This window comes from Atractosteus spatula, chromosome 2, assembly GCF_055471065.1.
Source record: "Atractosteus spatula isolate fAtrSpa1 chromosome 2, fAtrSpa1.hap1, whole genome shotgun sequence".
Taxonomy (NCBI): Eukaryota; Metazoa; Chordata; class Actinopteri; order Semionotiformes; family Lepisosteidae; genus Atractosteus; species Atractosteus spatula.
Window position 1 is genome coordinate 47,311,941 of NC_142707.1, and position 16,717 is coordinate 47,328,657.

General features: G+C 35.4%; 1 protein-coding gene across 1 annotated transcript in view; it reads left to right on the forward strand.

Annotated features, from left to right (window-relative positions):
- Positions 1-16,717, forward strand: part of LOC148839769 (PC3-like endoprotease variant B) — a 341,720-nt gene that overhangs the window by 261,687 nt on the left and 63,316 nt on the right. The window contains exon 13 of the mRNA XM_088938784.1: positions 6,919-7,032. Within this exon, the coding sequence (XP_088794910.1) occupies positions 6,919-7,032 (114 nt within the window). The remainder of the gene's footprint in view (positions 1-6,918; positions 7,033-16,717) is intronic.

The following is a 16,717-nucleotide window of genomic DNA, read 5'->3' on the forward strand; positions in this document are numbered from 1 at the left end:
TGATGTGCGACAGACGACACTCTCACAGTATAGAGCACAAACAGCGTGGTTTTTAAGTTAAACAATTCCATAGCGGATCCTCTGAAAGAGCTGAAATGAGAACATCTAACTTTACTTTCTTCTCAGCTGTCATTACTGTACAGTATGTCCAAAATGTTTGACTTTTGTCACTGGTATATAACTTCCTTGTTCAGCTCTGACACCCAATTTTTGGAGTTATGTTAAATTTGTAATTCTTCTAACCATGAGGACAATTGTCATTCTAAGAACCCCAATACCCCAGTTAGTGGTCCATGAACAGCATCCCTAGTTAACTACTGTAGATTGACTGGAAAACCACTAGACCTGGAAATGTCTAAGATTTCTATGATTTTAGCCTCTTTAGTCCCTGTTAGAATCTTTGTGTCAGTTAATGAGACATTTTGTGAAAAACCTGCTTGAAGTATTCCTTTAGCATTTTTACAATATATTAACATTATGATAGTAATGTTATAGAGATACAGTGCTATAGAATGGGTTTTACAATGGTCCCCATTTTGGGAATTCTGCTGTATTTTCGCAGCTATGCTTGTAGCTCAGTATACTCTGTGTATATACCGTACTACTGTAAATACGGTATATACATTTTACACAAGATTTTTCACACACAAGCTATACACAATGTACCAGTGTTTGTATACTGTAAAAGCACAACTTTCTTTGAGCTTGGACCTATTACAGAGTCGGTTCAGCTGCAACTTTTGCGGGAACCAAGGAGAATGTGAGTGTAGCCTGGAACAAAGCAGAAACACATACTCTATAATACAGGCTTCAGCTTGTATGATCAAGTAGATTCGCTTATGCATTGTTTTGGAGGAACACTGACTGATTCATCTGCAGTTATTGAGATTTACTTTTTGTTACATTTGTTCCCTTACAATAAGCGATACTCAAATTTCAATACTCATATGGAATGGAAAATTAGTGCTTTTAAAGTTCTGTGCAGTGCCATCTTCCAAACGTTATAATTTTATTTTACACCTTTTTTAATGATTTTGTCTAATCTTGATGTTTCTTTTTCTTGGTATATGTTGAAGAAAATGTGGTTGTTCCATATAGACATCCAAGATGTTATTATTTTAATGCTCTCCTTAAACATTGTAGATTATTTTAGTCACATAATTACAAAATAAAGTAAGAGGTGGCATTGCCACTCTCCTGTTTTCATCATTATCTCATTACATACTGTAATTGCCCTCTCTGTGTTATATACTGGTGTTATAAAGTTATGTTCTCTCCAGAAATTTTTAAATGGGGATGTTGGAGGCCTGGAGTTCTATAGCTCATGTGGTCAAATCCTTCTTGCACAGAGTTTGTGTCTGATTCTTGCTTATTTGGTTGGAAACGCAGAGGGGGAAAAGAGAGGGAACCTTGTTATGCTTGTTTGTTTGTTGTTTTGAAAGTTTAAGATAAAAGCTATTTCACAAAAAAAAAGTATCCAGTATTTTTATGAAGAGGATAACTTTTCCCTGCAAAGTGTATTGTGTTTCAGCATTACTTCTATATTTCTAGAAGTTGGAAACTTTAACAAGTCTTGTCTACAAAACACTTTTAGTTGGGTAATTCTTATTTGAGTTAGATACTGTAAATAAGCTTAAAATTCCATTATAATCATTATTACCAATGTATTAAAAGAAATTGATTTTATTATTTGAAAACATGCCACATTCTGCCTCTGATTAACCAGTTGCCAGCATAATGTGAAAATGAGATATTCTAATCATTTTTCATTTTGCTGCATGTGTTTTCTTATAAGATTTAACCCACATTTCTCCTTGTTTACCAAAGCTGTTCTCATGAATTTTGTCTCTTTAATATTAGGCCTTTGCCAGAAACCCCCTCCTTCCCATCTTCCATCTTCTGCTTTTGTCTCAGGAGGTGGATCAGACCTCTCCATGTCCTTGTGTATTCACTCCCCCTCCCCCCAGGAGTATGTCTTATAATAAATTATTCCCTACACTACACTTAAGGTCTATAGACTTTCCATTTCATTGCACTGGGGTTCTACATTGATTAGGCGTTTGGTTCAAGTTCATTACTAACACAGTCTAATGCCACCATTAGACTTCCACTTTTCCTTTGCACAGGAAACCTCAGACTGGCTGTGACTGAAAACACAGACTTGCCACCAACATGCTTACTTTGGAAAATATGGGCAAGTTCACCCATAAAGGAAATGGCAGAATTCACGTTTGAGGTTTTCATCATGATTACAGTATTAGTTGAGTTTGTCATCAGCGGTGGTTCAGGTGAGATGATTTGTAAGTGAAAAAAAATGATGCTTTTGTTTCATAGGCCTTGAGGAAATCCACAGAGTTTTAGTCTAAACCAAAAAAAAAGGTGTTCCGTGATTCTAAAACTGTGACTTCTTTGTGAAGGCTTAGAAATGGTCATTTTTGGAATCATATTATGTTGGTTGTTTTTATTGAATACTGTTGCCTTTATCTTCCTGAAGTGGTAGTCAAGACTAAGTTGGCAGATTTTCTTAAGGGTTCTTGATCACAGTTTTAAGATCTTTAAATCAGAGCTATAGTAATTCACCAGGCTTTTCAGGCTATTTCCTTTCTTTTTTTCTGGCTGTATGTTCTCTCATCTTGTTGTTTTTTTTTAATTGAATAGAGCTGCTCATTGGGTTAGAGACGATTCTGTGTATAAACATAGATCTGAAAGCTTGTATACAGGCCTAAAATGGGGATGGAATCCTTCAGAGATTTACTTGAGAAATCTAGAAAATCTGGTTTTAAAGTAAATGCCCTTATAATAAATTGATCTGCAGCACAGAGGAGATGAAAACACGGGTTGGGTTTAATAATTAATTCCTGTGTTAAGGGTTTTGAGACAAGTTGATTGGCCTGAATTTTTTTATTCTGTTATGATACAAAGGGGTTGTTTGAAGTAATTTGTCCCTGAGAGAGCTCCAGAATCCCATACAAGCTTTGATTTAGCAAAGCAAATTTAATTTTGTTTGCTTTATGCAAACCAGAAGGGGCTGTGGTTCTCTCTGATTTCGCTGGAGAGGAACAGCACACTAATGGGACTTGCAGAAATGTGCGCGCTAACAGAATTAGATTTGTGCATATATTTAATATAGCTGTGTAATATACTATGAGCATTAGTTCAAACGTACAAAGCCTATCCTTGCACAGCTCCTTTGAAATGAGAACTTAATTGTCTGCTGCTGTTTTTTCTCCTCTATACCAGTAATGCATTAATACTATTTTATATTATATGTTGAAGAAAAAAATATACTGTACTGTATCTTTGTTGCTTTTCATTGTTGCTTTTTTTCCCCAACAGATATTGAAGGTATCTGTAAATCTGTAAATAACCAGTTTTTGGTTATTCTCAATGGTTTAGCATTATTTAGAATTCCAATAGTCTTTATGTCCCTATACAACAACAGTATGATCTCATTCTGATTTTCTCCATCTTTTCATCCATTATATAAAAAATACAATAACAATTTGCACTATGCACAATTGCCTTTGATGTTGATGATGATTCCTTTAAGAGAGCTGAACACCAGCTATTAAAATTAAAACTTAAAATGGTATTTAGCCATTCTAGCCTCTAAATATCATACAGTACATTCAAAGTGTTAATGATCATTCAATTAAGTCAATGTAATTACCAAAATTAAAATCCATCCAGTTTCATACTTTCTGTTTATATTTTTCTTAAAAGTCAATAATCCTTTGCTCCATCATAGGTAAGATGTTGCCTATTTCTGAAAGCTTTAGAAACATAACTGAAAAACATTAGTGTATTGCATAACAATCAATCAATCAATCTGTCAAGCTTAAAATAAATTTAAAATATCTGTTTTAATAGACTTTACACCTAAAGTACAATAAATAGCCCAAGGTATCTTAGAATTTCTAAAGTGCATACTTCAGATTCTATTATCTACTGTACCTACACTGTGGTGAAAAACTAAGTGCACCCCATAATGATTTTATGGTTTAACATATCTAGACTTATTTGACCTTCACCTAGTCCTAACCAAGTCATATATATACACTATACCACTAAAGCACACCATACTATAATAGTAGATACAACTAGCCTCATTTGACAAATAATACACAAACATTCTACTTTGTGGTTTCTTAAAAAATCAGCCAACATTCAATATATTTATGTGAAAAGGTAAGTGCACCCTTTGATTCAGTAACTTGTGACACCCCCTTTAGCAGCAATAACTTAAATTAAACATTTCCTGTAAGAGTTGATCAGTCTCTTACATTGCCTATGAAGAGCTCTGGCCCACTTTTCCTTACAGAACTGCTTTAACTTGTATGCCTTCTTGTATGCACAGCTTTAGGTCTCACCACAGCATCCCTAGGGGGCTTACATCTGGACTTTGACTTGGCCATTCCAAAATCCTGAACATCTTCTTTTTGGGCCATCCTGTCATAGATTTACTGGTGTATTTTAGATCATTTTCCTGTTGGTGATCCACTTTTGGTTTAGCTTTAACTGTTTGACAGATGGTCTCACATTTTTTTTTCTAGAATACTATGGAATTGTGTAGTGTGGAATTGATGGTAGACTCAATGATAGCAAAGCATACAGGACCAAATCATCACCACCCCACCGCATAAGTGTTCATATGTGGTTCATATGAGGTTACTCTAGTTAAAAGTGGAGTTCAGTTTTCTCCAAACAACTTTTGACTCATCTGTTTCGAGCACATTATTTCAGGAGTCTTGTATTTAATCTAAGTGCTGTTTTGCAAACTTAAGCCATTCAGCAATGTTCTTCTTGGAGAGCAGGGTTTTCTTATTCAATGTTTTCCTGATGGTGGAGTCATGATTTTTAAATGAACTCTGACATTTACCATAGTGAGACAGGCCTTTACGGGTTCTTTCAGACTCCTAGGAGCATCATACAGTCGTACCTTGGTGAGAATTTAGTAGGACAGGCACTCTTGAGTAGAATAGCAATGGTCTTGAATTCTCTCCATTTGTAGATTATCTTTATCATCATGGAATGATGAACATCATATTGTTTTGAAATGGCTTTGTGACCCTTCCCACACTGATGAGCAATAACAGTTCTTTCTCTAACACTGTCACAGATTTCCTTTGATCTTGGCATGATGTGTTACCAAAAACCTGAGTGCTTAAGACCAAACTGACAAGGTTTCTTGTACAGATGGATTCCCTTTCTGATGATCAACTGATCATTTTCACATGTTTTAGTGTACCTGATAATACATATACCCTCCTAATTCAGATAGAAGAACTTAGGATGATATCGAATGCTGGCTAATTAAAAACAATGCGTGTTATTTGTCAAACTCATTTGATAAATGAGTTTTATCTGTTATTAGGACTTGGTGAGGACTAGGTGAAGGTCAGATATATCTGAATAGGTTAAACCATAAAATCATAAGGGGGTTTACTTACTTTTTTACCACACTGTACACCAATCGAGTTTTCTGTTTCGAAACTTAATTAAAATTAATTAAATTAACTTAATTAAAAATGTCACAAATGCCATTCATAAACTGCAGTAATCTTAGAGTAGCCTAGTGTACATTAATTAACTTCACCAAGCACTGTCGTTTACATTTTGGAATATTTTCGGTGGAGCTCTAGGACTAGGTTGTTATCTATGGGAAGACTTCATAAACTCCATCAGTTCCTACCGTTGCTGTTGTTGGTTCTGTAACATCTTGCTCAATTTTCAAAGTTTATCCCTGTGAAAATCGAATGCCATATTGTATCAATATGACATATCTTGAGTCGAAAGATATGATCAGATCCCCATCAGATATAAGTTGAAAATATTTTCTTTTATACAAAATCAATCCAACAATACATCAACACTGAATAAAAATATGGTCAGTCTTTAATGATCTAGAACTTAAGTTAGCATAGTGTACTACTACAGTATAAAAGGTGCTAAAATACAGTAATATTACATACTGACTGTACCTTGTGATCTGAAAGTGCACATAAATGTATGGTAGCATATATATTGGAAAGTAAATTAATTAAATCTCAGTCATTTGACTGAATAATATTTGCACTCAGGAAAAGAAATAAAGATGAAATGATAGTCTCTGTGGGAAAAGTTAAGACTTTTCTTCATTTTATACGGTGAAAAATAAGTATGATGGTGGTGTGGATGAATGTGTTCTGATTGATAGACTGCTGATGATACCTCTGTGGACTTACAAGAGTTTATCATTATTAAAGCTTTTGAAACATTTGAAATGGTTGAGTGATCAAAAGATGTAATACAGTTATGAACTCACTCCAATGAAAAATTGAATTTTCACACAGCACCAATAAAGAACCCCATACTACCTGCTGAGTTTCTAAATAAATCACATTTTACTGTTACTGCAGCCCACGGTGCACAGCTCACTATGAGATGAAGTCTCTTTTTGACAGGAGAAGGTTTTGTTAGATTCCGAAAATTCTTACCATAGCAATGAGGTTTGATCCAAAACGTGTGCCATAAAAATTACAGTAAATACTTTGTTTACTAGGGGTTTGTGAAAATATTGTATGTACTGTATGTACTGTGTTTGGGGAGAAAAATATCTCCTTTCTTTGAACACTGAAACACATTAGAAATTGGGTGTTAAACCTGACTGACAGGATGTAGTATTTTATATCTGTTTTTACAGCACTGTGTTCAATTAGTAGCTACCTCCTTTTCAGCAGCTTTTTGACATTAACTGGAGCATTTTAATAACTTTAATTGTGTGTGATACTGGACTTGCCTTTGTGTATATTAATATTATCACTAATCCTCATGTCTAGCTTTTGCAGAGGTGCCCTTTTGTGCAGTCCGTGTGTACTTCAAGATTTTGAGTCTTTTAAATGTGATCAATAACTTAAATATTATTTTTCTTTCTGTTAGGCCTAATCTGACCTGGAGAGATGTACAACACCTGATTGCTAACACAGCAAAGATACCCAACCCAGTAGAACCAGGCTGGAAGATCAATGGTGGCGGATATCACCTCCATGAGAGGTACTGTGTGTCCAAATTTTGAAGTATGAAATATCCTTTTTACTGCAGTATGTTATGCGATTTTGAGGTGATGTGGGAAGCACAATTTAGAAGTTGCCAACAATTAAGATAATGTGTGAGTATCTGTACTGATACTAAAGACATGTAGGTAATACCCATAACGGTGTGTCAAGCCAACCTTCACTGGAGATTACACCTAAAACATTCATGGGATTGATTCCACTAAACTGTATGTTCTAAGATGTCCATGTACTGTGTGAGAAATGCTGTTGTCACAATCAGTTTGCTAGTTTTTTGCAAACAGAATTGCATTTTGTGTTGGTTTGTGTTTTATCTGCCAGCTGCTCACCTGTTGCCTGCAAACACTTGAGGTTATCTGAATTGACACATTATCAAGGTCTGACATTGCCATCAGTAATGCACCATTGGTATATGCACTAATAATCCAATATACAGTACCAATAATCGTCTCTCTTGCAAAGCTTCTTACTTTAGTGTTCTTTCCCCTTAGACTGATCGGCTTCATTACTAAATTACAGTCCTTATGAATCATAGGACTTACCACATTCTCATTACTTTGGACAGGACATGTCACTCCTATGGAATATCAGTCATATCAATCCATTTTCAGTAACCACTTAGTCTAATACTAGGTGAAGGAGAGCCAGTGTCTAACTCAGCAGATGACAGGCCCAAATCATCATGATGCCATTCCATCATGATGCACATGATGCCATGTACTGTATGTGGTACAGTATATGGTATGAATACAGGGGACAATTTAGAGATGTCATATAACCTAGACATCATGACAACATTACCTGTGGAGAAACTCCATGTGGCAATGAGGAGAACGTGAAAAGTCTTCACAGAGGGTCCACCAGGCCAAGGGCCCAAGAATTGGAACATGCAATTCTGTGTTACTGTTTGTATAACAGCTATAAATAGTATTTCAAAGAAATTGAAGTTGAAGAATTTTAGCAGTACTGTACATAATATACTTTGGTATAAAGTCCATTAGAAAGAAAAAACAGCAAACCTGAGTAATTATTTGATCACATTCCCTAAAACAGTCTTTAAAGCCATGCCAAGGTATTGTTTAGTATGTAATACAATACAATTGCCAGACAGAGACAGCTTTCTTTATTCATACATAAAATCAAATATATGATACTTAAAACTGCCATTACTGTGTACCAAATGAATTGGAATGTAATAGTTCTAAATTTTGTCTTTATTATAGAACAAAAAGGCTTATGTTTAAACTGCAGTAATTTGAGTTTATAATGAGAGTTAACATAGTCCCAAGAAAATATTAGAAGGAAACTGGCAGTGAACAACCATGAATGATAATGATTATTTGTTCACAACATTTGAAACAGTTTTACTTATGCTGAAACTGTGAAGCAGTCTGAAATGTTGCACTTTTAGGCCTCATCCAAAACATGAAACCTGGAAGACCTAAATGCAAGAATGCATTATGTTCTAGAGCTATTTTTTTACTTCCTATTTCATTAAATAACTGTGAGAAGGACGTACCCTTGCAATATGTTTCCTTAAACAAATCTCAAGTCAGGCAGTAGTCAATATTGGCAGAATATTTCAAGGTATTCTGACAATCTCCCAGTAGACCAGTCTGAGTAAGAATGCAGATAGATTTGGGTGTTGACAGGCAGCCATGATTGCTTCCTCGCTCTCATTGAGTTAAAATGGCTTCATGAATAAAAAATAGTTCAGGCCAGTCATTAACAGGACTTGCTGTGTGTAACAGAATCCCTGCAAAAGTTGGACGACTAAAATAAGTTTCCACAGCAACACTAATATTAATGAAAATAACTATCCTGTGAAACACTGCACATATCCAGGTGTCTGATTTATCAACAAAAAATGATGAAGTCCAAATATTTTGGACAGAATGATTCAGACTACCAGAAAACCTACCCATGTTTTGCACAATTCAAAAGATGTATAAAAAACACTAATTTGTGTGTTGATGACCTGAAAAAAGTTAACAGTCTTCTGCAATTACAAATTTTATAAAGCTAATTAAAATAACAATTTGAGATCTCATGCTTACCTGTCCATTCAGAGTATATTAATCAAATGGGGCATGTCTCAAATTTGCATTTGTTTCCAAAATACAGCTTATTTATTTTTTTCTGTTCATAATATAAGGACAAAAAAGCAATGAAAGAGTAAGTAGAAAATTCACAGCAGGCTAACATAGTGAATACTGCTATACAGTACATGAATAAATTACTGAGACGTGTGCCTTTTTCTAATACCATTACCCAATGATAACACTAGAGTAGACAAAGCCTACAGTACATTGGAGTGAGTTCTTAATAATCAGAGTAACTGTTTTGAATGACATGACTCTCGTACACATCTTAATAGCTATAAAGCTAAGAGCTTTTATAATCATTGCTATGCTGAAAAAAGATCTTAATCAAATTATAATTATTCCCATCACACTACTGGGTACAATGCAAAATATACTGTAGCAATGACAAAAGTATCCCATAGAATAAGGAATCATTTTTGCATATCTATACAGTAGAATAAAATACTGGAAAAGGTTTGTCTGAATTATTATGTTCTTAATCTATGTTTCTGTGACTTTTTGTAGGTTTTTAAGAAACAAATGTAAACAGGAATTACCAGAGTGACAAATGGTGATCTTACAACTAACAATGGGTTTAACAAAAGAACTACTGTATGCAGAATTTCAACTGGTACTGGCACTGGCACAAGTTCTCATTGTGGATGGCCAACATATTGAAAAATCTTTCCATGAAAACATCTCCTTATCTCGCTCATTTTAAAAGGTCAAGAATAAATATGTTGAATATTCTCATCAAGTACACTGGGTTCTGGACCCTGGCAACCTTTATAACAAGTGCCACACTCTGAAAGTACGGAGACACTCACTGTTTCATACTCAGGGAATATACCATACTAGTGTATTTATTGGGTAAGGAATTCTGAATGGGAGCAATAAGTTCTCCTTTTTGGTATTCAGCAGGACTGCTGAACCCTAGGGGATATACAGTAAGATGGCACCAGAATGAATGCATCTACAGTATAGGGTCATTTGACCCCCGTTGAAATTATGCAGTTGCTGGCATGTCACTAGCTTTCATGCCCAGTTCCCTGCAGAACATTATCCAATAGATGGTTATTAAATGTACTGTATGTATGCAGGGCAGTGAAATCTGAGATTCTCTGCAAAGCCTGTTTCCATTTATCCAATGTTGAAGTACAGCAACAACCTTAACAGCAATAACAGCAATAAAAAAGCTTTCAAAACAAAGTTAATTTCCAAATCCGTAGTTATTTTGTTATTTACCTTTCCCTAATAATGTTCTTTTTTTATCAGATACTATAAAAAATATAGAGCTAGACTACTGATGCAACATTGCTTTGTTTTCTTTAAATATCTGCAAGATGATCTGTCATCTGAAAGCTCCTCTTTCTGCTTTTTTTAGGTAAATAAGGTTATTGTTAGATCTGTGGTGTTTATTTAATTGCATAAGATTTGTTCCTTTTCAGCTGGGACTCAAATGGAGTCTGAACACTTAACATTAATGACAAATAACATTCCTATAAGTTAATAATTAACAAGCATCACACTCAGCATCTTTAACAAGCTACTTTTTGTAAAATGCTTCAAATCACGTTTAGACTGCCTTATTCTTATTAGTTTGCCTTATTCTGTGTCCTAATGTTTATTAGTTTTAGTAATTTACCTTTCTTAAAAAAATTGCTGACTTACAAATAAAGCAACAAATGTTGCTTGATGATACTCTAATAGTGTGTGTGGACCTATCAGCAAATAAATGCAATTCTCCCTTGTAGAAAGATTTGCAGAAATAGGGGGATTAGGGTTCTTTTTTATAGCAAACAATGAATAATGGACAGATTATGGTATAAATATGTCCCTTGTATTTGCATATTTTACACCTGAGGTGTTTGTTTTCATGCATTCCGAGAAAGGTCCAACACAGGACTTACGACCAACTCTTTTAGGTAAAATTAGATCTGGCATTTAATTTCAGGATCTCCGCCACCAATCTGTCAAGTCTTCATTTTGCGGGTGCCCCCCAGAACTGCTGACGCTCGCCGCCAGGTCTTCAAGCTTTCATCTTTCAGTGACAATAAACATGTCACCCCGCTGGGGTGAAATGCAATCTGGAATTAAATTTACTGCATATAAAATACGGTGCCACTTTTATTGGTTCAAATACTTGTCATTCATAATTTATTTGCAGTTGCAAGGCCTTCATGATGTAAGGCTGTACTGAGGTCTTGCTGGTGCATTACGAAAAAAGAACTGCTTAAAAAAATATTTATGCTAGTATATTTGGCGGATTTGATCATTTTTCAGAGCAATAAAGCCAGTCTGGAGTAGCGCATTCTAGTAGGTTCATTCTAGAACAGTCTTTTTTTTTTTCTGCTGATTTATGCAAATTGATTATTTTGTTACCTTGATCTGAAAAAGTGTTCTTTATAGAAATAGTTTAAAAATGACTACACGTTATTTATATTTTTGTCTTTTGTTTGAACTAATCCTGCATACAGAACATTTTGTTGTCTGCTTGCGTGAAGTAATAATTACCTTTTTGGTAATATTTTCATAATACCTTCAATGGTATTAATTTAATTACATACCGCAGGATCCCAGAATGAATGAAGGTGCACCAACCTCCTGAGTGATGTGTTGCATCCTACATGTGCCAGAAGCCCCAGATCAAGCCAACAGGAGAGAAATCGCATTGTCAGTTACATTGCAAGAGAATCTGGAGACCAGATTTTGCAAGCCCGAAGTGAAATTTAGGCAGGACACTTTTAACTAATACACCCAATATAATGAATCATTAGGACCTTGCTTTATTGTCTCACCCGAAGAACGGGGCCTCCTACAACACAGTGATCCCAGTCACCGTACTGGGACATTGGAGAGGACGTTCTTGTCCAAAGGAAAGAGTGGCACCTACGGGTCTACAGACACAACTTATAGCAACAATGTGGTGAAAGCAGAATAGAAGGTGACAACACTGCTATCAAATTATATTGTACTATATACTGTATGTAGCATGGGATCAAGTAAACTCACCAATGTGTCCTTAACCTAAGAAACATACTGTAACTCCAGCTGGGAAAGGCAAGGGCACTGGTAGAGTTCTATCTTCCTATTTCAGTGCCTACAGGCACTTTGCACTGCTAACAGTTTCACTGTCATCTAATCATTTATTTAAGCACAGTGGAGAAAGCTGGGTGTTCTGTCTCACTTTAGAAGCCTTTATAGTGAAGGCAAAGAATCGCAGAAGTATTCTGAATCGAAAAAGAAAAAAAAGGTCAATTAAATACTTTAACACCATTATGTCATTCTACACGTTTGCAGTGTTAGAGGCGTTCCCTGATTCAGAGAAATAGACAACAAGAAAGTCACCACTGTTCTTATGAAACACAAATCCAAAGATTCTGCTGCACCTATTCTTCACGTTTACAATAATGGCACTACTTTTCCCCGCTGCTGACTGCAAACTGGTGCTGATCTACCATGGAAGGAAATAATCTAGTCTGCCTCTTTGAAAAGGAGAACCAAAGCAGATGAAAGGTGAGGTGCTGACAGGGATAAGCGGTTTGATCGCGTCCCAGGCAGAGCGCTGCAGAGACTGCAGTTTGTCAAAAGCACCTGATCCCTGCACTTGGGAGACCTGTCTCTTTTTAGACAAGAGGGTAATTTAGGTTTATGCAGTTGAAAAATTTTGAGCAATTTAGTAGTATGTTGTCTTGCACACAAGGGGTTTGGCTACTGTGCAGAAGCCTGCATCAATCAGGCGATATTCCGTTTGTCTTCCAATCACAAGTGCTTTCTGTGCCTCCCCTTGACCCTTCACAGTGACCACTGTGCACAGGAATGGAGTTTTTTAAAGAGGTGGAAATTATTTATAATGATTTGTATAGAAGTCTGAATTTTGTATTTAATCAATTGCATGTTAGGACTGATTATTTCAATAAAAAGAAGATTACTTGTGACATTTCTATTTATTTTACCAAGGAATGGAGCTGGACAGAGTACCTTGATATTTTTTTTTCATGTCTTCATCAATCATCAATCAAAATAAATGCTTTTACAAACCTTCCAAATTAAAAATCCATTCCAATGAAATTAAGAAAGCAAATAAAAGCAGGACTTGTCTGGCATCTGTTTTGGTTCACTGAAGCTGTGACAGAGTAAATGTAAAAATTAGACTCTGTGTGTAAGTTTCTAACCTAACACTCAATCATGTACAACTTTGGTGGTGTTTTATTAACTTTCTGTGTATCCTGAAAGTGTGCATAGCCCCTCAATTAATAAAAGCAAATACAGGAGGGTCACCATGCCTGATTTTCTGCTACACTGGGTTTTCATTAGGGTAAACCTTAAGACTTGCTCCTAAGGGAGTTTGCTTAATATCATTGAGCCATATGCAGCTTTTGTTAAACTGCAATAAAGTTGCATCTCTTATAGGAAGATAGCTTTTTCATGTTTCTTGTTTCATCAGTTCAGAGTAACTCAGTTACTATAAGACACTTGTTTCCTTCAGATTTAGTTTGTACAGTCTAAGTTTTTGGTGTTGTATTGCTGTAAATTGTTTACAGTTTTGAAGTAAACATCTTTTTTTCCCCGAAATATTTGTATTTATGTTAAGCACTGCACTCTCCGTATTTTGGAAATTCTTATGGAGCTGAATATGTGTAAATAATGCCATATTTTGGAACTTGAAGAATGACATTTCTGCTTTTTGTTCTTACATTTGTGGTTGGATCTTACTGTAGTTGGAGAGAAAGCAAATCACTTTGAAGGCATGGCAGGTACAGGACCAGATAAAATTATGCCAACATTGTAAAGCAGAGAGGCCCTGGCAATGTGACAAAATCCCCCATCCTAAATGTAGCACAGGCCACTTTGGTGTTGACCAACCTAATTAGGAACATCTCTCATCAAAATAAAGTCCTTTAAACAACCTTCAATCTTTTACAAAGCTTGCATCCAGCTTTGTAGAATGTCCAGCCAGCTTTAAGGGAGGGAAAAAAACAGCGGATGCTCACAATGCTGCAGTAATAAAATAAACACATTTAGTCTTCAGAGACTTGTGATTCGTAAGCAGCCAGATTTTTGTTAAAGCTGTAGTGTGTGACATGGTAAGAATTTCTGATTCACATGAACATTTTGGCGCTACATTTGGTCTTGGTACAGCTCTAACAAAATATTACATGGAGGTATTTCACTACATTTTGCAGGGCAGTGTATTAGTAATACTGTACATCTGTACTATACTGTAAATCTTGCAAACTGTATAAACCTCTTTTGCTTTGTATTGATCAGTGATTGGTGTGGTAATGAAAGGAACTGGTTTTAATCTTCTCTGCCACTTTTTTAAGAATATACAGTTTGTAGCATTAGCAGAAATAGTAATAACATTGTATGCTACATTGTAGTGTTAAGGTTGCAGTAACAGATTCATCCTTTCTGTTTTTCTTTGTATGAAAAGCACAAAATGGTAAAGCAAGAGATACTCAACACTGGGATAAGTTGGCTCATAATTATAAAAGATGTTGTTCCCCCTGTTGCCCATGAACTGTCACTGATGCGCTCACTGCTCCTGACTACACAGAGAGAGTACTGTAGTACATAAAAGAATACAGCGGGGGATGTCCATGGAGGATCAACATGAAAGATCTTTTCTGTGTACTACATTACAAACGTTCTTTGTTCTATTTAAAGGACCTGTCTAACCTGTGTTGTAATCTTTGCAAAATCTTGCATTTAATCTCTGTATGAAATACTAGTTGTCATGTGTTGGGGCTTGGCAGTTGGGGTGTCAAAGCTGAGCTGTGCTGAAACATTTTCTCAGTGGTAGTGCAACTCATACTGGTTTTGACGGTGAAGGTATAGAACAAGTAATACCCCACTGTTTTCTCTGTATCATGGAACATATTGCGTATATATTTAGTATATACACTCAGTTCGAGGACTGCTGTGCAATAATCACAGGAGGACAACATATGCATTCCGCTATGAAAATGTTAACGTGTTTGTCATTGTTTCAAAAGCTGAAAATACAGATCACATCTTCTCACCAGCAGAGCCACATTCCCTTAGCCTGTAAGTCTAAAGAATGAGCAACAATAACAAAAGTAGACTAAGATGACCAAGAATGTTACAGTATACCTTTTATGTTTCTTAGCAAAAGCACTGCAATTCCATTGTCCGTTTGCACAGATGAAATGAGCAGATCTTTTTAGTTTGATTAAGTTTCATGAAAGATTTCTTCAAGTACAATGGACAATGGAGACCTTTTCTTGTGTAATGTTTTTTTATAGGATATAAGAGTGAGAACATAAACTGACATCAGTCGACATAATGAGAAATGGTCATTTCTGAAATTCACAAGGCAGCCAACTTCATGAAAGACTTTAGTTTGTACACATTGTTTTTTTAATATATCATTAGAAATGCAATGTTTAAACTATAGAATGTACAATGAACTTTTGTTTGTTTTATTGCATTATCTGCAATATCTGTGCTAACGGTAAAATGATAATCACTTAAGTCTCTTTTTTCCTGAAATTCTATCCTGATTGTTAATCTGTAGTACTGGACATATGCCAAAATAATTAACCAGCTGCTTAATTGGGTTGAACTATGTCATTTAATTTGTAGTAGTGGAATATTCCTTAAAATGTCTGTGTTTTAAATAATGAGCTTACTTTTTTTTGCAAATACTGTACAATCTTGGAAGGATGTGCACTATAAGCAAACTATAAATAATAAGAGATTAAAGTATACATTTAGCTCATATGGTGTTTTCCAAATGTATAAAAACATGTGTTAAAAAGAGACAGTGATAGGAATGGGTGAATGAAATTCCTTGAGCTCTTCTCTTCTTTCTGAAAATTCTATTTCGGCACTGAACAAGCAAGCCAAGAGTCTGAACTCATATCATGCTGCACTTTGCCTGACCTCAAAGCTAGCTTCATCTAAGTTTGCTGTGAAAGATGTCTAAGTCTCTTCTGAACCTCAGAAAATAAAATATGATTTTTTTCCGTAACCTTCTCTCTTTGGAGAGAAAAACAGAAATAAAAACATATAGTGTACACTTTATTGCAGGAACTCTTAACCTCTACTGCCATCCAAGGCAAGCTTGTGATGGATGCCCAATGTCTCTTCGTTTTAATTGCTCATAAATTGTTGATCCTGTGAAATACAAAGTTCTCCTTGTCCTTACTGTAGCAGGGGTTAGGGATTGGCCTAACACTAATATGATGGTGGCAAGTCCAAGAGAAAATGTTAGTATTTGTGGTGTCGCATGCAGCAACATTATCTGATTTATTTAAAGAGGTAGCAACCACGCTGCCAAGAAAGAGTCTGAAATTGAAAAAAAAGCTTTTTGAAATGCTAAAGTTTTTCACAGTGTTAGCATTTACTGACCATACAGGAAGCTGCACAGATGTTTTATACGGTAATTGATAATAAAGATTTTGTTTCTCATTAAGTTATGAAATTCTTGTGTCTTTTATCCTTGCTTTCAAATAATAAAATAATAATCTTATTATCTGATTGATACACAGATTAGTAATTGACTGATTCTATATATACTGTGCATACAGTAGGATGCTTGTTGACTGGTGAATA